This window comes from Uranotaenia lowii, chromosome 2 (genome assembly GCF_029784155.1).
Source record: "Uranotaenia lowii strain MFRU-FL chromosome 2, ASM2978415v1, whole genome shotgun sequence".
Taxonomy (NCBI): domain Eukaryota; kingdom Metazoa; phylum Arthropoda; class Insecta; order Diptera; family Culicidae; genus Uranotaenia; species Uranotaenia lowii.
In genome coordinates this window covers 195,103,452-195,126,755 of record NC_073692.1, presented here as the reverse complement: position 1 = coordinate 195,126,755, position 23,304 = coordinate 195,103,452, and the positions used below count along the sequence as shown (strand labels likewise).

Below are 23,304 nucleotides of genomic sequence, written 5' to 3'. Positions count from 1 at the left end.
TGTACTCTGAAGCATTAAACTCGACCTTTCCTATAAAAGCCCTCAGGGAATTTCAAGTTTTTTCTATTGTCCACTCGCATCTCAATAATTAACGTGCCCACCACAATGTTGTGTATGAACATCCAAGCCATGAATACAGCCTTCGCAACCAAGCCGTTCTCTCCGTAAGTCGACCAAATACAGAAATGTCACGGAAAGCATTTCCTTACTACAGTAGGGTACTCTACAATGAACTTTCCCGTACCCTTAGAAATGAAACCAACTCGAACAAATTCAAAACGATGCTGAAGAAACACATCAGAAACAAATCAGAATTGTACTTTAACTAGCTGCCGCTAGATTTTGAAAGTTCCCGATGATACCATATTAAAGCCTATGAGCCCTAAACGATACACGCTTCCTTAAAAGAGATCTGTATCTCACTGGAAGCAATGTGTAACATACACTTCCCATCATTCGCCTGAGTGGAGCTAACAACATTCCAAACAAATTGCTGTTAAAAAAAATTACAATCTTGTTTAATTTCTTTCGTTTCCGCCACACACCGCCACCGCCCATCGCCCACCATCACCCACCGCAACCGCCCATCGACATCACCCGCCGCCACCACCTGCTGACCCACCAACACTCACCGCAAACCACTATCGCCACCATCGACCACCGCTGGTCATGCATCAATAATGAAAATCATCATTTTTAAAATTCTGAGTGTTTAACCCAATGAAATGAAAGTGTGGTATTATCAAAACGAATGAATGTACAATATTGTGAAATCAAATGAAAACACAAAAAGAACCGTAATAAAGAATGATGAGGAGGTTTTGCGCCCACTGGAGAAGGACTTGAAATAAAGTACACTCCCGCGGGCTTTTCCCTGCTCATAAAAAAGGAGCAATGAGACGTTAGACGTGAGAAGTGAGCAGTAAGACGTGAGAAATAAATAAGAAGTGAGCAGATAGTATTGAGATGTCAGACGTGAGACATGAGGTGTAAGAAATGAGACGGGAGTAGTGAGACATGATAAGTGAAATGTGAGTTGTGAGACTTGAGAAGTGAGACATAAGACGTAAGAGATGTTGCATGGCTTGAATCTGAAGGTCTCATTTCTCTTTTTCCAAGCCTCAAAGTTAAGATTCTCCTAAGTACAAAAATTTCTAGCGTTGGGCATTGAAATAAGATATGAGCAGAGACTATTGAGATGTCAGACATGAGAAGTGAGACATGAGGTATTAGAAATGAGACGTGAGTAGTGAGACATGAGAGGTGAAACGTGAGTTGTGAGACTTGAGAAGTAAGATTTACGACGTAAGAAATGTTTCATGTCTTGAATCTGAAGGTCTCATTTCTCTTTTTCCAAGCCTCAAAGTTGAGCTTCTCTCACCTTAAAAATTTCTTGTGTTTGGCATTGAAAAGGACCTACAATATTTCCACTCTAATATGTATTGTGAGCCTATTTGGTTGAATGATTCTACTGAATCAAATGAAAAACTACTCTTGAAAAAGTAGTTTATATACAGAACAATACTTTCCCCTCAACGCATGATCGAGTCATCCGATTCTTGAACCTTTCCAACATCTGGTTTGCAGTTGCCTCGGTCGGAACGGAACACATGTAGGTATGGGTGAAAAGTTCGAATTTTGTCAGCCATCATAAGAAAATCAACTTTTCGAAAAGGAAAACACAACTGAGAGCCGCCCTGAGGACTGGGTGGAATGGAATGGGAGAAAATTTTAAGTCGTTCTCAGCTGGAGAAGTTGATGTTGGCATGAGAGGAGAAACCATAACAAAGTTTTGGTAGAGCGTGATGATTTTAAATTAATGATATGCGGATGGGTTGAACAAAAAATTGAATTCATATACACATAGTTATTGCCCCGTACTATGTTTTTTTAAATGTAAGTATCAACTCAAATCAATTTATTTAGTTCTATCCCTGTTACACTGTATACATATATCACAAGTCTTCTCAGAAAAATGACTAATAAATAGTTAACTTTTTGAAATTGGTTTGTAAAGCATTTTTAAGCATTTATTTTTTAATTTATAACTTTTTTTTTTCATTCTAGGACACGTGCAAATGCAATCGGATTAGTTCTGTTTAGTATTTCAACACAGGTGACGATGGGCGACTATAAAACACGCGCTCTCATATCGGAGAGAAACTCATTGAAGTAAGCAAAGAGAGACCAGCTCAAACTGTCCCGTTCGTTACTCGTTACTCGTCTAGTCAGACTCATTCAGTGACTCAGTGGATGGAAAAGGTGCCGATATCTTCGACGGTGCGGGAGTTTGTCAGTTCCTCGTGAGAGTTCTGTCGCGCCAGGCGCAATTCGTTCAAGGTGGGTGCCCGGTTGAGAAGTGCAAATCGAAGTGCGGTCACGCGGCGACGCGTTTTATCACTTTTGTCAGGCCGTTGTGTTCGAAGGAAGGCTTGCGCGAATTTACTCTCGCGTATATTGTATCTCGCGTGCGCGGGGGTTGTTGTCTCAAAAAGGAAGAGGTTACCGCTGTCTATAGTTTTTTCTTTGGCTTATCTTTGGCTTATGTATGCGAAGCCGTTTTTTGTCGAATGTTGTGGGTATTGGCGCGATTCAAACATTTGGATTTTAACAAGTTTTATCTAAATTATGATAATTTTCGCCGTGGTGGCGTTATTAACGTACTGATTGTACTTTTAATTTATTGACACCTTTTGCGGGTGGTGATCATTGAGAGCTGGTTAACTGGAAGTAGCTGTTTATCGGGTTATCAGTGTCGTCCGAAGCGGTGCAATTGTACTTGAGCAAAATAGAAGTGCTAAACAGGGGGGTGATGTGCATGTAGCAAAACAACACTCGCATGCTACGAAGAGCTGCCAAACACCAGTCTGTGCAGTGAGAAGTGACTCAAGAGGGATCGAGGATAATGTATTCATAGCACATGCAAATTGTTAGCATATGTTTTAGAGCTAAGATTGACTTGTCGCTCATAATTTCTGGTCGTAAATCGCTAATATACTCCGCAGAAGAATTCTAAGCACGATTTAGTTCAACGTGTGTGGTAATTGCGGCTTGATGATTTCGTAAATATTTCTAGTTTTGATTAAAAACAAGCCGGACGGATTGGTCGTATTCGGCCTGAGCTTCAGCACGTTCTAGTTCCGCCTGTGAGTCTGAGATTCGGCAATAAAAAAGATCTCATCTGTTTATGCGCGTAAACCGAGTTGTGCGGAAATATTTGCTGACCATGTGTCAGTCCAGCCAGTGTGGAAAACTTTCTGGGGCTACTGTGATTTATTTATAAAAGTGTGGGCCATTTGAAAATGATGTTTGCTCAAAACTGCGATGTACGAGAATAAGCAATAGCAGTTCGGAATCGTTCTCAACAGGTGGTCTGTTTGAGTCTATCCTAGATAGCTTTTCGAAGGAAGAAAAAAAAATCTGTGCTGGGAAAGTTCATCCAAGTGCAGCCGTAACAAGAGGCATTCGTGTGGTTCCACGAGAGCAGCAGACACCAAAAAATGCTGTTTTCCAGTTTCGTGTCCAAAGAGGAAGAGGGCCGATGGTAAATTACAACAAATAATCGCCATAACAAGACATCCGACGACCGACGACCGGCTTCCAAAGCGAGAATATTGGCCCCAAAAGAAACGAGAAGATTATTAAGAAAGGCTATATAAGAAGGTTGCCTCAAAGCAGCAATAGGAAAAGTTTCACGTTTCCAACTGGGCAAAGCTGAGCCAGAGACGGCGTTCTTCTGTTGTTGACTGGTACATAACTGAAAACGGTGGACTCTCGACCGGGATCCGCCGGAGCGATTTGGAGTCGAAAAGAACCGCGTGAATGAATGGTATTATTTTTATGAGATGAGCAGACTGTTGTTGTGTATGTAGAGTGTTCTGTTTTGTGGTCTTCGCCGTCCAAGTTCAAGATTGCGACGCAGATAGATCGGTGAGGTGCAGTGTGGGGCTGCCTCCATCTCCTTCTTCCGCAGAACTTGACGTTGATGATGGAGCTCGTTTCCATCGTGGATATGCTGGTCGAGATGAATATGATGTAAAGCAAAATAATCACGGAAGAAATCGACGCGCGCTACAAAAAAAAACTTGGGAAAAAACATTACGAACTAAAAGTGATCTTTGTCAGCTGTTCGTTTTTTTGTCTAGTCCTAGTGTGAATGAGAAAGCTTCTCCATCGAGAAACTCACAAGTGCATTTGAGTTGATCACGGATTACTTTACGGGTGATCTGTATCCAAACATTTTTTTTCAATATGGCTTTGAAAATGGAGAAAACAATCGCATCCAGGAATAGCTTGAGGCGCAGCAGCCTAACAATGATACTGCTGCTGACGTTTTTTGCTTACACCTCTGCAGTCAGTACTTCGGATTTCGCGACTCAACGTACCTGCGAACCGATTCGTATCGAGCTATGTCGAGGGATTGGTTACAATGAAACATCGCTGCCAAATTTGGTTGGCCACGAGCTTCAATCCGATGCCGATTTCACGCTACAAACTTTTTCACCTCTCATCCAATACGGTTGCAGCAAGCAGTTGAAGTTTTTCCTGTGTGCAGCGTATGTCCCCATGTGTACGCCCAAAGTCACTATGCCCATAGGACCTTGCAGGGGACTCTGCCTAACCGTGAAAACACTATGCCATCCGATCCTGCAAGGATTTGGATTCCCTTGGCCATCCGCCCTCGACTGTAATCGATTCCCGGAGAAGAATAATCACGAACACATGTGCATGCAAGGTCCGGGTGAGCCCACGGATAGTGTCATCATGATCTCCAAAAACGATCGGCCTTCCTGCCAGGGGCTCATAAAATCTCATCTCTACGTCCGCCTTAATCGATCTGGACGTTGTGCTCCACTTTGCGAAGCAGACATAATGTTCGAACAAAACGAGAAACATTTCGCTGAAGTTTGGCTCACCTCATGGAGTGTAGCTGCCTTATTCACGGCGATCGTGGCCACCCTGTGCCTAATTCTGTCCACAAAACGATGGGACAAAATCCTTATGCCCCTGGTCATCAGCCACTGTCTGGTCACGGTTGGCTGGGCCGTCCGTTGGCTTTCCGGGCGCAATGCTACCGCTTGTGGTTACGATATACAGCTTCCCGGTGTTTCACTGCTCCTCACCGATGGGCTGATGACGGCACCGTGTGCGGCCACTTTCCTGCTGCGGTACTACTTCGGGATGTCGGCAGCTGTTTGGTAAGTCATCAAGATATTTATTTATAAAAATCTATAGGTTTTAAATAATTTAGTTCAGCTCTGATATTATGATTTTAGTTTTATAAAAACTACTAGCCCGAAGGTCTCAAGGACTATAAAACTTCATTAAAACAAAGTCATGTTTAAAACGTTTCTATAAAACCGATAAAACACTTTTAAACGGTTAAAAACCTTTTTCCAGATTGTTTTTAGAAAGAAATCAATCAAGGTTTGAAGGGTTCTTATGAATTGCTTGTAAAATATGATCTGAAATCATTTTGTGAAAAGGCACGTAAATATTTGCGTAGATTTTTCCGGAAATTTTTTGTTACAACATTCGAAGTCTTAAGACTACTACCCCAATCGTTTTTGGCCAAATGCTCAACTATTTTGGGAAATCGCGCTACCCTTCGTATACGAGCTGATTCATGTTCTGCATGTTCGGTGCTCAATAATTAACTCTTTTTTAAGTACATACACCGCACCACAACAACTCGTTCTCGCTCCGCGCCGCCAAAAAGTCGCTTAAGTAGGCCCTCGTCTCCCTGAAATGTGTTCACAGAGACAGCAGCTGAGATTTTCGGTCCCATACTCCGGTCCTCGGGCCGAAAGTCGAAACTCTCGCAAATAACCCTTCATCCACCATACATCCCAGTCCCAATTGCAGCAGCTTGTTTTGACCCTCTTGAAGTTGAAGACCATTCGATGGCAGCGCAGCGCGCGAAACGAAAGATGATGAACTGCCAAAAGGGTCTGACGAACGACGACGAAAGTAATAGGTTAGGTACTGGATTTTGCCTGACTGACTCTGACTGACTAGATGGCTTGTTTTCACTATGGATCATTAACGGTGTGCTACTTTTATTGAAGTCTGTTGCCTTTTAAACTGATGACGGCTTGTTTTCGGTGGATCGTGTGCTGGGTGTAACCAAACGGACCATGTTCCTGCCATGTCTCCGGCGTGGCCGCAAGCTGAACAGTCGAAGAGTTATAGACGGGCTGTTTTTCTCGAGTCTACTCGTGATTCATTGAAGTCTGTACGGACGTACCTATATACAAATGTATGTTCAAGTGGAGGCCCGTTGTTGATGTTCGAACGATCATTAAAAGTTGACGTGCACATCTTGAAAATATAGAATCGGTCTTGTTAAATTTTTCTCTCCCTTTTATGCAGACAAGAAGTGGATTCAATTTGGTGTAAAAAATTAGCACCTTATCATCGGATGTGATAAAATTGCGACTCGTACTGAAAAAATCTACTTTTTCAACTTGTTGCATAATTAACTAATAGACTTCTACTAACAACTAGCTTATTTTACCTGGCCTCGCTCGGGTTCACATAAAATATATATAAATATGAGTCGTTTGACATTTAGAAAGTTTAAAAGCATTGTATTCATCATTTTAACCCTAGTTTTGCCATCTGAAGTTGTAAGTTTTTCGAGTCTATTTAAACTTAAAAAGTTTCATGCATTGGTTTTGATTTTAACTTTTCCAGAAAATGCACGTTTAATTGTCTAATCCCCTGTTGAATTTCTTTTCGGCTATTTAAGCGTTGAAATCGCAGCCTTCAACTTAAAACTCTGAATTTAATTAGTTCTTCTTTCCCTAAAAGAAATTCAAAAAATATGAAAATGATTGGTTTTTAAAAGCTGGACTGAAACATTGGTTTTCAGTATTCATTCCAAATCGTTATGCAGCAGAATAAGTCAATTTATTTTGAATATGAATCATTACTTCCATACTTTACACACTGCATATTCTTGTAGACTTTCAATAGCCCCTAGCGGCTGTAGTAACCCCTTTGAAAAACCACTGTTCTAGTCCAGGGATGAGCAATCCGCGAGACATTTCTGTGCGGTCCGCGAACATGGTCTCAAATTAAATTTATTTCTCCACTTTTTGCTAAGACAGATTGTTTATTATAACTAAATACTTGGCCTTACTGATCCAAAGTTGTATAAAAAACTTATCGCACGTATCCAGACCGTCCAAATCCGAGCTATTTCATCTAAAAACATGGCAAAATCTGAGCATCCAAAATTTCCAATGCGAAATCCGGCAAGATTTTCAGGCAAATTTGATCAAACCTCAGAAATAATTCCACAAAAATCCAGAAGAAATACACTTAAATTTAAAATATATTTTTTATCTACGGAAGACATCAGCAGATTTTAAATCGTGTTTAAGGGTCTTACATAACCCTTCTTTATTATTTTGATATTTTTTTTTTTTAATAGTTTTGAACACAAAAAAAAACAATTTGAGTTTTTGGTTTGAAACTGAGCAAACTGACAAGCTTATACTAAACCGTAAATAATTGATATGCCGTTGATGTGTTGAAATATGCACTTCATTGGTTATTCATATAAATTTGGATTGGTGACTTTTTTCTAGCATTTTAAGCATTTATTGTGTTATTTTACAGGCAGGGGTGCAACAATAATGTCCAAATCATATTATTGGTTTTTATCCGTTTTTTTATCAGATTACATTTCTTCTAATTTTTCGAAACAAATAAATAACCAGAAGATTAATGATAAATACAGGTATTTTTAGTTACAGGAAAAGTGATTACTTTTTTTTAGCTCTGTCATACGATTTTTTATTCGTTTTTTATCAGATTACATTTCTTCTATTTATCGAAACAAATAAATAACCAGAAGACTAATGATAAATACAGGCATTTTTCTTGGTAAGCTTATACTAAACCGTAAATAATTGATATGCCGTTGACTTGTTGAAATATGCATTTCACTGGTTTTTATTCATATAAATTTATACAACAATCATTCGGATTGGTGACTTTTTTCTAGCATTTTAAGCATTTTTTGGGTTCTTTTACAGGCAGAGGTGCAACAATAATGTCCAAATCATATAATTGGTTTTTTATTCGGTTTTTATCAGATTAAATTCCTTCTATTTTTCGAAACAAATAAATAACCAGAAGACTAATGATAAATACAGGCATTTTTAGTTACAGGAAAAGTGATTACTTTTTTTAGCTCTGTCAAAGAACGTAGTTTTATTAATTTTTTTTTTGAAAAATTTATTATACCATAAAATGGGCAAAAAATGCTTTTTGCTCTCAAAAACGTCATAAATTTGCGTCAAAGACCCCGAAAAAGAATTCCTGAGTTCTTGACAAAAACTTCTTGATTTTCTGCCATACAAGTACCACTGATTTGAGCAAATTGACTCATATTTCTTGGATAATATCAACTTACACACTGCCGGTCAAAAGTTTGGGATCACCCGCTAAAAAAACATGCAAATTTTGATAGTTCATATCTCAGCTGTCCTAGGACATATTGCAAATCTTCGGATTTCATTTGAAAGATAATGAGCAATAGCTATTTCGGATGTATGTTTCCAGAAATAATGTTTTAGTTTTGTACCTTAAACTTAACCTAAAGTTAGATCATTTTCAAAAAAACGCACTCAATATTCAAAGCCGATTATCTCGAAATAGGGTGGACCAAATTTCAAAATTTGAGTTGCATTAGAATCCTAGTGAACCTTCATATAAGAGAAGCGACGTCTGATCTCTCTTAAAATAAAATATGTGGCAACATCGCCGAAATCTTGGATAAAAAAATCCTCAGCACTGTTTTCTGGCTCAATGTTCAAGCTGTAAAGTGAACGCTCCTTCAATCCAACAAAACAACATTGAACTCGATGCCCGAAGGATTGCGATAAACGGTATGAATTGGCTTGAATTTCGTTAATTATCTGTTAGTTTTCTAACTAGGAACACGATACACCAAAGCATTGAAAAAAATTGCACCTAATCATTAATTCATATGACCAGCTTAAAAATTATCTGTTTGAACTATAACAACAATCACAATAGCTTCCTTGGTTGAGTTTTCAGTAAGAAAAGTAAAAGCTCTGCGACAAAATGCTCGGGTCGATTGGAATCGATTTTGACAGTTCTTTTGTATCGATTGGAATTTTGTGTTTGAGACGTCGCTTCTCTTATATGTAGGTTCACTATAGAATCCTTAGTCCTTACTTCTCAAAACACAATAAAAAAAATTGTGCAAAATTTAAGTATGTACAAATTAATAAAATAAACACTTAAGTTATCATCCAATAGTTTGGGATCACTCCTTAGTATGGTGTATCGGCCAAAAGTTTGGGATCATTCTTTTAAAAACATGCAAATTTATCTCATTCATATCTTTCTCATCTAACATCGTATCCACTGATTTGAGCAAATTGACTCATTTTTCTTGAATAATATCAACTTACATTATCAATATCATCATACGATTTTCATAGATCATCGTTAAAAATCCTATCCCAGGAGTATCTAAATTGAATTTATCTGTAAATTCAAATTAAAAAAAAATCAAGAATGTAAACTGTAACCTAGTTTTTTGAAGAATTTTGCCAAATATCTGTAAAATTATAGGTTTTTCAACAACCTTGCTAAATACAACATCATCAGAAAAGGGTTAGACTTGATAGCGGCACGTTATCCAAACAAACAGGAAAATTCCCCCCGTAGCAACAAATAAATATAAGCCTGGCTAGTTGAAATTGTGAAAAAAAACTTCTCGAAAAGACGCTTATAAAGCAATTTTTATAAATAAATTTTAATAACGATTACCCCTCAAAAAATATTTTCGTCATATAGCTCTTTAGCCTTTCAAACGGAAGTGTACAAAAAATAGTATCACACCGTTTTAAACAAAATAGGATTTTTCTTAGGTTTTTGTGAATCGTAAAAGGGCTTTAAAAATTCCACAAATTAAACAAATTAAATTATTCAAAAATTACTACTGACTATGATTAAGTGATATACCTCATCATTTTCGGTTGATATTGTTAAATTCTCATTGAAACATAATATTTACATTTAAAAATTAAAAAAAAAAACTCATTAATTCGTTTGATTTTTAATTGTTTACATGCCCTATTTATAAAAAAAATGCGTTTTGTTTCTACATTTATCTGTTCAAACGAATATTATCAATAAAGTTGTGCAATTAATATTTTCAGTGCGGACCGCTGAAAATATTTCAAGTTCAAAGTGGTCCAATGGTTTAAAAGGTTGCTCATACGTGTACTAGTCAATATTATTCCTAACAGACTAGTTGTATTTTTAAATCCAAAAAGTAGGCTAATTAATGCATCCAAATATCTTGTACCGGCACCACGTGCTTTGAACAGTAGAAGGTACAAAAAAGCCCGCAAAAAATTCGGCTATCAAATTTTCAATCATTAACAGGCTTTGATTTGCTGTCCATTGCACGTGAACTTTGCTAGATGGTCGTTTCTAATGACTGGCCTATGGTGATGGGAAAAACAACACCGCCAAAGGAAACGAAAATCGGCTGACAAAATGAGTGCCATGACTTTTGGTTTGTGTGAATAAAACCGAAATTGTAGGTGAGGAGGGTTCAAAATTATACCTACTAAATCCTTACCATGGTCAAAAAAAAAATCACTGTACCAAATTTTAGGCTATTCGGTGCATAAAAACAAACAAACAGACAAACTTCTTCTGCCGATGCTATTTTTAGCACGACTCGGAACGGCCTTATCGACTAGCTCCTATAATGGTCCATATGATTATTATGGATTATGATTATATAACCAGCGTATCCGTTTATACTCCGTAGAGTTTACAATCTTTTTACTCTCCGTAGAAATATTTTGCATTCTTTGATACTCAGTACAATTTACAGTTTTCGTCACATTGTTACATTTCTTGTTATTAGTGTTAATTTTTAAGTCCGAAGACTTACAAAATTTTCTTAATCTAGATTCTAGGGTGGCAGGATTCGATCCCTGGCCCTCTGGCTAATAAGCTGAAGACGTTCGCCGTAAGGCTAAACGACCACCCCTTGAAACAGACAAATAAACATACATAGTCCAACTCATGTGAGCGTTGTTTAAATATAAACTTTGCATGCCCTCCATTTTCCAAATTTTTTTCTCTAAAAAAATTCACACTGTTTTAAAAGTTACTTACATATAACATACTAGCTGATTTACCCGGCCTTGCTCGGGCTCACATAAAAGATGAATAAAAATTGATTTGAGTTTCGAAATTTTGAAAGCTTTTTATTCATCATTTTAACAAATTTGACCATGTTTTGCCATGTAAGCTTTGTAAGTTTTTTTAGCCTTTTAGAAGTTTTAATTGGATTTTTAACAAAGTTTATCGCTTTAACATTATTGAAAAACTTGTTAGGTTTGCTAAAATAATGTCCCTTGAATGCCTATTCATCGAATCAAGAACAAAATTCTAAACTAAGGTTTCCAGATTGCTCAGATTTATCCGGATTTGTCCGAATATTTGACACAAAATTTGAGGGAAATCCGGTCCGGCCCGGTTGACCGGATTTCGTTGGAAAAAGCCTGGATTTCACCCGGATTAATTCATTTTATTTGTAAAACATAAAATAAAATTAAATTGAATTTTTACAATTTTCCATTTCAATATTCAAAAAGGAATTTTTTATGGCAAGTTTTATCCTGACTTGTTTTAAAGTCTAAAATACATCCGCTGATAAGATTTGATGAAAAAATATTTAAAGTGTTTTCTTCTTGATTTCTACTGAATAATTCCGTGGTTTGTACCAAATTTGCTCGGATATTGCCCGGATTTAGGGTGGAACATATTGAAATCAACTACGCGGATTGTGTCAGAAAATTGCCCAGATTTTTTCGGTCCGGACGTTCGGAAAAATTCTGGCAACCTCATCAACCTTTTATTTTTTGGGAAGCTTGAATAAATCTAGTCTTTTTATATAATCTTCAGATGATAACAATGTATTTTTCATCTTGTCCATGTGTTATCTAATGAAAATCCAATATCATAGGCTTGTAAACATATGTACACGACCTTTTTTGAAGATTATCTCACTTACCAAAATGAATGATCTATCGTAGAGTAGTATATTTAAATTTAATTTGTACTTATGATGAGAATGATAAGTTGTTTTAGATGTTAAAAGTTTCATTAATAGTTTTTAAAGTTATCAAAAAACACATCACCTTGGAACCGAAATCACCCATTTTATGATATTATGATAAATTTATTTGAGCTACATTTCAATTTTTGTATTTTTGACAAAACTATTCCATTGATTATCATGAAGAGTGATCAATGTAAAAATCCTTAGAAATCATTTGTTTGAATTTGCACTACTAAAGGCTCTAGTTTTCTCATAATTGTATGGCAGAGTTGAACACATTGTTGACCAAAAATGACTCAAACTTGGCCAAAGAAATTAAATTGTATGAAATAACAACTTCAGATTTAATTACTAAAAAGTTTTATTCGTTGGATTTGGTTTCACCTTTTTCCAGAATTGATTTGATTGTCTACCCTGCCTTTTGAATAAATTTCTACACGGCAATCAAAGCATTGAGATTGCAGCCTTAACTCACAACCCTTAAAATAGCTCTTACCCTATGAGGAATTCCAAAAATATGGAAATTGTTGGTTCCTAAAAGCTGGAAAATAAGTTTTCATTCAAAATAGTAATTCAACTGAAGAAGTGAATTCATAATGAAGATGAATCATGCATTGTATTTATACTTCAACTACTGCATATTCTTGTTGACTCTCAACGCCCCCAACGGCAGTTGGGACTACTTTGAAAACCACTGTTCAAATCAATTTATTCCTAACATGCGATAAGTTTTTCTTATCCCAAAAGTAGACTTATTATTTCATCCAAGAATCACGTGCTTGTGCCCTGTGCTACGAACAGTAGACGAAAAAAGCCCGCCAAAAACTTCGCTATCCAAATTTTATTCATTAGCAGGCTTTGATTTGCTGTTCAGTACACGTGAATTCAGGACGGTCGTTTCTAATGCCCGGCCCATGGTGATGCTGAAAACAACCCGCCAAGGGGAAAAAAGTCGGTTGACAAAATGCCATGCCATGACTTTTGGTTCGTGAGAATAAAATAGAACGTTGTATGGGAGGGTCCTTTTTCTCAGGTGGGAGGGGCTCATTACTATTACTAAAACCTTACCCTGGTTCAACTACATCTCTGTACCAAATTTCAGGCTGATCGGTTCAGCGGTGTGGATTTGTATAAGGTGCATACAAACAAACAAACATATATAGTCCAACTCATCTTTATATATTAGATTTTTACAACTCCGCACTAAGACCAAGCCCACCAATGGTTGCTAAACCTCGAATCGAGTACATTCAGCAACATATTGATCAACCCATCATCGCACCAACAGTTGCTAACTTGATTCGGGAAATAGCATTCGAGCAGTAGGTTGTTACAGGATGCGTTTATGTAGCAACCCGGTAGCAACGCAACCGGTAGTCGCTATCAGAAAATAAACAAACACAAATACCTACCTGGATCGCAACAATGGGTGCGAAAATAAGTAAGTAGATAAAAACGCAACCAATCAAAACATCTAAAATACCAACCGAAATAGCAACTTGCGGTGGGCTTGGTCTAAAATGTCTGTTTTTCAAAACTAACTTTGGCCGCATAAAGGCCTGCTTTTCCTATACAGAAGAAATAGTGTCGAAAAGTGGTACCAAAACGGTGTCGTAAAGTGATACAATCTATTTCTTCAGGTTTAAAAACTTGATTCTGAAGGATATTTAGCGTTATTGCAAACAATGGTGTCGTTGCTAAATTCGTTTTTTTCAGCGCTTAACCTAATCATCCAAATCGGTAAGCCTCGTTGGATAAATTTCAAAAAATTTACTTTTTAAAACTTGATGCTTAAACAGGTATTATGCAATTCAGTGCTGAAAAGTGAATTTTTCGACACTGAAAACAACTAGTGAAAAACGACAAAAGTTGATAAACCAACGATACGTCCATAATAATAATTTGCCATTTTTTCTGATTTTATCCACTGTTGACAATTCGTAAACGAAGCTATATTATTGGGAAGCTATAATGTACATCCTAAAAAGTTCAATTCCCCTTTCCCGCGTGGTTCTTGTTAATTATTTATTCATAAAACGTTGTCGATCGGAAGGATAAAAAGACATTCCTCACCGCGAGATACTTATGTAGGAAGGTACGTTACCTCCAACAGCGCACCGGGAAGATGGTTAAAATTTTCTCACTCTCTTGCGTCCTGCGCAAAATCCAGCCCGGGTCCACCTTTCACCGAGATCGTCGAATCGAATCAAAACCGAACCAACATGTAGAGTGAGTTCCCCACCTCACATAATCCCCAGGCGTCCATCGAGAGCGTGAAAAATCAAAGCATCGCATAAAAAACCCATAACACAGTCATTAAATTCGGGCGTTGTCGATTGGAATGGTCCCAAAATTTATGGCATGGTTTTTTTTTCTCCTGTTTCTGAGCCTAACCTTTCAGGGCAATGTTGTTGTCGGTGTTGAGATGCCTCGTTTGCCATCAGAAGGAGGTTGATGTTGTATCGAACCCAACGAAAATATCATCAACAACGAAAATAAGGTTGCCTCAGAGCAGCGAGTATCGTCCGGTCGTAACTTGTTTCCAAGTTGATCTTCTCCTAGCAGCAGAATTTTCGAACCCCACAATTCCGGTACGGAACATACAGGGGAGATAAGGGCATAACGAGCACCCGAGTAAATAAGCACCCCTCTTTTGAAACGAAAGTTCGCACCTTCAAAAATAATGTTTGAAACGTAACATATCAGTAATTCATAGAGTATCTATCTCTAGACAAAATAGTAATTTTTACGTATCAAGTGCCTTGTTGATTGAAAATCATTTTGAAAAAAAAATGGGGGATACTCTGGAATAACTTTCTTGACAGGGTAGCCGAAATCATGAATGGTTGTTGGTGTGCATGTGTCGTTAATATCTTAGAAACATAAAACGCTTATAAGTGTTAAAAGGTCTTCCTCCAGGCTAGGAGGTTCTGAATATCAAATTAAAAACCAATTATAGAATCTTAAAGGTTTGATTGTACTTTAGCTAGCTTATTGTAGAAAACTGGAAATTTCGTATTTATTTTCCATTTGGTTCAGTTTGTCCCTTTTTCGATTATGAAGTCACTTTAACAGAGAAACTTTAAAGCCTGGATTTCTTATTAAGGGATAGGAATCGTTTTTCGTAGAATGTCTCATAGGCTCTGAAATTCGCTTATAAAACTTTGTTTTAATCCACTTCACGTTTTGTAAGTTCCTTAAAATAATTTATAAAACGTCCTTCTCCAGGAGGTTTCCCACAAAACAATAAAAATACTTTAAACCCTGCAAAGCTGTTCAGGTCAATATGACCCGAAGCTCAGATTCAAAGCATCTTAATCTTACCCTTATTCCAATATACTGAAAAACTGAGATTTTTCAGAGACCAAGTATGATCTATAAAACAATAATCCAATTAGACAAAATTGGATGACTTTGTTTTAAGTTAGATTTTTTTTCTACCGGAAAGTCCGGGAGAAAGGTCAAAATGTTCATCGGACCCTCACATATTTATACATCGTCGGATAGATGTATTCTTGACAATTTCAAAAACCAAAGAAACATATAAATACTGCAAAGCTGTCAGAAATTAAAAGCAATTTGAAAATAAAATTGTTTTTGGGACTTTTTTCTTCTTCGGAACCTACTACAGACAACCTGGTGAAACAAATTAACTTTATTTTAAAATATTAACAAACTAGTATAAACTACTTGCACAATAAATCTAATATCATTGAAATCGATCAATATTTACGGCCACGGGAACAGCTTTGAAGGTTTAAGGATTTAGAAGCTTTACTCGTTACAGAAGAAAAGTCTTGATTGAATCAATTCTCTCCAAAAGCGTGTTCAAAAATGAATTTTCATTCATTTTATTCGGTGATGATTTTGATAAAATAAAAGCTAGTTTAACGTTTCAGTCTTCTTTTATTCGACCATCTTCTGAAGCTCATGTTGTATAATTATGAAGCAAAATTAAGGTATCATTTATGTAGCTCAATTAAAATTATTAGTTAAAAACACAGGTTGAGAACATTTATTATTGGGAGAAAAAAAATGTAGCAAAACCGAGCTCTTCAGAGTCTTTTGAAATTAAAGAAAAATAAACAAATTTTAATTATAGGAGAAATCTTACGATACGTTAGAAGGTCTTAATCCGCATCCTAGTTTATTATTCGGTAGAATATTTACAAAAAATAATTATTTTCTTCCATAAACAAACCCCAAACGTCAAAATCGGTCCAAAACCGTGTTTTGCATACACCGTTGGGACCTGCCTAAGAGCACCTGTATCCGTGGTCCAAACGACCAGTCTAGACCCAAATTCCTACCAAAGCAACTGCACTGGTGGTCCATGATACCAGTTTCAATTCACATTTTTTTAGAACTGCACGCAAAATAATGTTCACTTAAAAAGTAAGTGACATCTGTAGTGAATTTTCGCCATACGTAATTTCAATTGAATTTTAAGTGATGGATCAAGTGAATTCAATTAAGTGACTGGTCAAGTGAATTACACTATGACGTTCGAGTGAAATTTATCTGAATTTCTAAGTATGTTTCAAGTTAATTATCTCTCGTGTTTTTTAATAAAAGAACATTTATAGAACACCACTTCGATTTCAAGTACTTACATTACGCTTTCGCCATAAATTTATTGATTGGAAAATTCCATCGTAATCCCAAGGCAGATCGGTTACTGCGGATAGTGCAACCTCTAAATCTGCTGCAAACCAGAAAATCTGTCCAGTCCAACCCACAAGCTGAAACATGATAACACCTTTAAATAACTTTTTCTTACATCACGTTTAACACAAACTACCGCCAAAATCGCCTAGTAAAGAATTGGGAAAATCCAAATCCACCATAAGCTTTAAACGCTGCTCTTTAGAATTTGCCATTTTAAACTCTGAAAATAAACACAATTACAACCCGACAATCACTTGAAATTTAAGTGATGGGGAAGTGAATATTTTTTCTCACTTCAAATTCAAGTGACGACTGAAGTGAATGTGGATGAATTCACTTGAAATTTAAGTGACTGCCAAGTGAAATGTATATGTCGCACTTGAATGGAATAAAATCACTGGATCCTTGTTTTTAAGTGAAAAATCATGTGTATTTTAAGAGTGAATTTGGGTTCAGTGTGGTATAAGGATGGGTCCAAAATTGAGCAGATTTAGATTCAATTTTACGCAGTTCTAAACTATTTGACAGTTAATAAATCACAAATGAGGTTGCCATTTTTTAACTAGGTTGGATCTTATTTTGCTAGTCTAATTCTGGAATAAATTAGACCACGGATACAGTTGCTCTTTCGGGGTTTCGAAGCCAAAAAACCAACTTTAGCTTTGTTCAAGTTTTATAAGGAGGTTGTTTAACGTATTTTTATACTGGGTTCGATGATCCCAATCTGCGGTAAGCATCTTTCCAATCGAGAAAATGCGAAACGAAATGTTTGTTTTTGCAAGCGTGACTTTCAGCATGTCTGAACTCCACGAAAAAAAAAAACCGGACACCGAATTTATCTTCTCTCGATGGGACCTTTCTTCTGATCGAGCGCCTTTTTTTCTGCAGCTTTCGGTGTCGTATCGTATCGTTATCGATGCTTTCGGGGTGTACGCGAGGTTATGCTGTTTTAATTTTCACGCGCTGTTGATAAGAAGGACCGCGGTGGTTCAAAACGATTTCAACCATCAAAACATGCCGCATTTTTTTTTGTCCACTGCTTCATATATTCCGGTGCCTGTTCATTATGCTTCGCTTGTATCACAGTCGTTTCCAAACATGGTTTGAGGCTTTTTCTTCTTTTTTTTTCGTTTTAGATTCTTTTTGCTATAGGATGAAACTCTTATAAGACCACTTTGAGATTGATACCTACTGTTTCCAAACAAAATAACTGGCGTCATATGGCGATTCTTTTAATATTTGTAGTAGATGTAATGTAAAATACGTCTCTGTGGCCGAGCAGTTAGCGTGGCGAGACATTAATCGCTGGGTCCACTGGAGGCATGAGTTCGATTCCCATCTCGGTACTGGGTATTCAATGTTATTTTTAAGTTATCCATGTTTATTCAGTCTGTAAAGGCCTAAATCGGCTTAGACGGGGTGTATGTCTCTTCAAAATAAAGCGTTCCTCAATTAATTTGAATCATTTTTTCTATATTTTTCATTCTGTGTCCACAAGTTCGCAAAACATAAAATATCAACAACCAAAAAGGGTCGAACTCTTGTCATATGTTCTGAAACTCAAGTCGATTCATAGCCGCCGTCATTAGAGATCATCAGTGGAACGATGATGGTGGAAATTTGATATCTCAGGCTTAGGCTGCGACACATTGTCACACCCCGAAGTTCCGTCCAGGAATTGGGTTGATTTTTTGTTCTGCCGTACGATTAAATAAAGGTTAACGAACACATTGTAACCTTCTGAAAAAGCCGCTTATATTTTATGATGTGACAGATTCAAATTAGGCACTTGTACCCTGTTTTTTCCTAAACAGACTGACGATGGTTCGGCTCAGAGTTGTGAACCCTTTTTGTGAACCCCGGGTATCCTGCTGCACCAGCCAAGTGTGACAATATGTGTGATCTCTGCACTTTTGGGGCTTGTTGTGCATATGAACATGATCCACCCTGTCACAGTTTCAAAGGTTGATGAGGAACGACTGCCGTCGTGTCGGTCGCAGGAATGGAACATTTTCTGTTTGTTTGACTGGATGTTAGACAAAGTGGTTCGGAAAATCTAAAACTTTATGATAGATTTGCTGCATCAGAAAATGCTACTAAGGTTATGATTTTTTTTTAAATTAACCCTCTCCTTCCCATGGTAGCACAGGTGATCCACAACTTTGCACAGCTTGCATTTGAACTGGGCGCTTTGGATCAACACCATTTTTTCACCGAATGTGTAGATATGAGTGAAGAAACATCGCTCGAAATTTGAAGAAAATCGGTTCGCTAGATTTTGCTTGGCAGATCAAAAGCTGCAAAAAAGTCCGATTTTTTTTCGAATTTAAATCAAGTCGTCATTTGTTGTCCAATAACATGACAAATTTTTATGATTTCCTTCAAATAAAATTACTGACGTGCAGAAGGTTGCTTATGCAAGCAGAGTCAATTGATGGTTTACTTAGATTCCAACTAAAACATATAAATCTTTGAGTAAGTAAAGTGGATCACTGGTGATACACTGGGAACAAAACGTACGTACAAAACGTGAAGCTTCTTATCAATACTCAGGAAAATCATTTCGTCAACAAACAAAATCGCTTCAGGATAGTTATTTCATCTGCTTAAATGACCAGATGTCTCGAAATATTTGTAAAAGTTCGTGATTTTCTCGAAAAACGGCATGTTTTGTTTTCCTTGCGCAAAGTGTCATGGCGGCCAATTGTTCAAGGCAAAAATTAAAAGTTCAAATATTTCAATAAATAGACTTTCGAGGGATGCGTATACCAAAGAAGTTTTTTATCCAATATGATCGTTTTAGTTTGTGATCAAGGTAGTGATGAAGTTCCATGTTTTTTTGCAATTATTTCCTGTTTTTCATTTGCACCCTATCTGTTGTTATCTTCCCAATGGAGCACAGATGATCCACTTCAAAACCCATATTTATCAAATGGATCATTAAATTAGGCTTAAATTATGCGTCTTTTGTTCAAGAACTTCAGCTGTAAATCAATATTTCTATTTTTAAAACGTAAAAAACCTTGTGGGAAGGAAAGGGTTAAATAATTATTGAATCATTCTCATGGATACTTCCTTAAAAGTGATTCTGAACTCATAGATTTGTTAAAGGCTGCCTCAATTCCTATAAGGGGTGTATTCGAAAAAAATGCAACACTTTTTTCGTGAATAACTTTTGAATGCATGGACGAAAATTGATGAAATTTGCTAGTTATTAAAAAGCTTATTAATGCCAGACCGGCATAGAATTTTATACCGATAATTCAACCTCCAAGGACAATCACTTTTCACGGAGAAAAAAGTATAGTATTTCCAACAATAATCCACTTATATTCAATCATACATCTGATTGCTTCTCGGCTAACTATAATTATTAAAATTTCAACAATACATATAATAGACAATCAGATTGATTTCATTCAGTCAACAATGTATATAATACATTCAACTATAGTTGTATGATTAATTTTGTGCATTCAACTATAAATATAATAGATTCAACTATAATGCACGATTGATGTTATACATTCAACAATAATTAAAGTAGAATCAATTATAATTATTTCAGCATTTTGCATTTAGTTCGTTTTTGCCGCCATGATGCTAGAAAACCTGACTGGAAATCCCGATATCCACGTCCTGGTTCCTTAGTTGTTTTTTTCGGATCTTGATGCATGGTTGCCCAGGAAATTGTGCGTCTTAACTAATCGGTCCCGGAAGACGTCCGTGCTTCTACACCCGGCGAAGATTGACCTTGTGGGGGGGAAATTTACTCAATTTCATGACATAAATCTATCATACGCTGACTTACCATAATGCTAGTTTCTTGTGGGATGCTGCCAGGATCGTGTAAAAGAACGTCGAGACCCACATCGATTTCCCGGGCAGCCAGAGTAGGTGTACTTTGCCCAATTCCAGGAACTGTCAGCCTTCTACACGACCGTTGCCACGAACTGGTAGAGGAAAATTTTTCCCCAACACCGGAGAGCGCTTGCGTTTTGCCACCGATGTCAGGAACTATCGGCTGAGCCCTAAAATCAGCGATACGACCGCTACAGGGAACACGTATTGGGTCCCACACTTAGTATTTTTTTTTTGGTTTTTGCTGATGAACACTATAGTATTCAAGTAACACAGAATCTATCATAACAATATAGTTTTATTTACTATATTTCTGGTTCAATACCTGGAATCAATCATACATTTGTAGTTGAATCTATCATATTTACAATTGAATCAATCATACCACTACAGTTGAATCTATCATATTTACAGTTGAATTAATTATACCACTAAAGTCGAATCTATTATATTTATAGTTGAATGCCTATAATTAATCATACAATTGTAGTTGAATCTATCATATCTACAGTTGAATCAATTATACCATTACAATTGAATCAATTATACCATTACAATTGAATCTATTATATTCATAGTTGATTGCATAAGGTCAATCAGCAGTTTGTAGTTGAATCTATTATATTTATAGTTGAATGCATAAAATAAATCATACAGTTGAATACATTCTATTGATAGTTGATTGCGTAAGGACAATTAGAAGTTTGTAGTTGAATCTATTATAAAAGTAGTTGAATGCGAAAAAATTAACTGCATTTCGATTATTGGTATAACAAGTTGAAATAATTGGAACAAATGTCGTCTTTTTTCTCCGTGTTGGAGTATGTAGAGTCTGATTTGTGGGTGTAGAGTGATTAGAGTTAAAGTTGTACGTATTGATCCTCGTTTACTGATATGATCGAAAAATATCGATATTATTTATGGCGTGAAATTGTTTGAATCTTTCTTTAATTATTACACTTCAAATGTTATTTTAAACAAATGTTATGAATACTCTCTGGCCCACAAAGCTGAAACTCACTTTTTATTATTAACTTACTTGACATACCTGCAATTCTTCTCTCCTAAAGATGGTTGGTAGTGAAGTTCAATTTCAAACATGGCCGCCCGACGAACGATGTGGTGAAGACAGCGAATCGTTGGCTCCGATCATTCGTTATGGGAAAAATAATGACCCCGGCCCAGAATATGGCAACAAACTCTGCCGCGCGAACCGATTATGCTTTGTGACGGGGCGAGTCGGACTGGAGCTTCGCGGGAAACGAGAAAGCAATTGGGGAGGCCGACCGGGTGGGGAGGCTGGAGCAGCAGAAACGAACATAACGAAAGCATTCGTGAGGAGATCGATCACCTACTTGAGGAGAAATCTATCAATCTTTTTCGCTCGAGGGGGAGTGCTCCCTGGTACAAAGCAAAGCCGGAATGCCCGGGTGAAGGTGCCAATTGTCGGTTTTGGCAAACCGATTACGATCTGTTGATCCTGTGTATGGTCGTTCTGAATGGCATGTTGCTTTTCTTCCATCGCCCTTCTTTCCTTCGTATTTTAAATTGATTTCAGAGATGCCGGGACAAGGAGTTGGATCGAAATATGCTCCGCCGAAGGCATTTACCCTAACAAAAAGACCGCTCGGTTCGGGAGAGCTGCGGTGCTTGCATCTTTTTTAACAAGAGCTTTATAAATATGATGGAAATCAATCAAATATGTAAATATATTATTTCGTATTCTGAACTTGGCGGGGACTGGCCACGGTATTGGCATTGGAAAGCCGATCGTTGGCAGCGTTGGCTCTGGATTGAATCCGAGTCTCGGTCGTTGTTGTTGTGTTTAGTTGTGGTGATTGTGCAATTGTAAATCGCTTTCAAATAGGTGAATTTCCAGTAAACGTGTGCACGTGTGAACGGGAGAATCCAGCGGTACATTCACCTTTGGGTTTTGTTGCACTTTTAAGGTGTTTAGCTTGTCCCGCGAGAACGTTCGGGTATTTTTCACCTCAGATTCATTCCTAGGCACTTAAATAATGATTTAATATCTGGATACAGAAAATCGGGCCCATCATGAACGAAATAAAAATGTAGGAAAATAAAAAAAAGGCATTTAAAGGTATTTAAAAAATCCGCTTGACTGAGCTCACTCTATTTTTAAAGAAAAAACAACTCTTTCGATTACTAAAAGTTACAAAAATTAAAGAATTTGGTTAAGGGGTATTTCAGATATAGGATGCCAAATTTCTGTGTTTTCTTGCTTAGTTGCCAGTCAAGATTCGCGTCGACAATTCATTTCAGCGGGTTGCCTTCGACGTCACGAGTTTTAGGACTTGCCTATCTGTCCCGGATCGAAAAATCGGTCGGAATTCGGTTCGTTCAACCCGTGAATCGGTTTGAATAAAGACCAGAAATCAAATAAAATTTGGATCAATTCCGTGCCCTGGTGACACAATTTTCCTGATGACGATACATTTTGACCTGTTAGCTGTCTAAACAATCGGTTTGTCTCCAGACCAAAATTGATACGTTTCCGACCAAAATTGATCCATTTCCAAAATTGAGCCGTTTTCCGACCAAAACTGGTCCGTTTTCACACACAAAAAACCGGTCAGTTTTGGACAAATTTGGTATGTTTTTACAGGGTCCGGCAATTGAAGTGC

At 37.1% G+C, this 23,304-nt stretch overlaps 1 protein-coding gene across 1 annotated transcript in view; it reads left to right on the top strand.

The window, feature by feature from the left end:
* The first annotated feature begins 2,290 nt into the window (after positions 1-2,290).
* The window catches only part of LOC129742999 (frizzled-4), a 156,170-nt gene continuing 135,156 nt past the window's right edge, over positions 2,291-23,304 (top strand). The window contains exon 1 of the mRNA XM_055734945.1: positions 2,291-5,198. Coding sequence (XP_055590920.1) covers positions 4,252-5,198 — 947 coding nt within the window. The 5' untranslated portion in view covers positions 2,291-4,251. The remainder of the gene's footprint in view (positions 5,199-23,304) is intronic.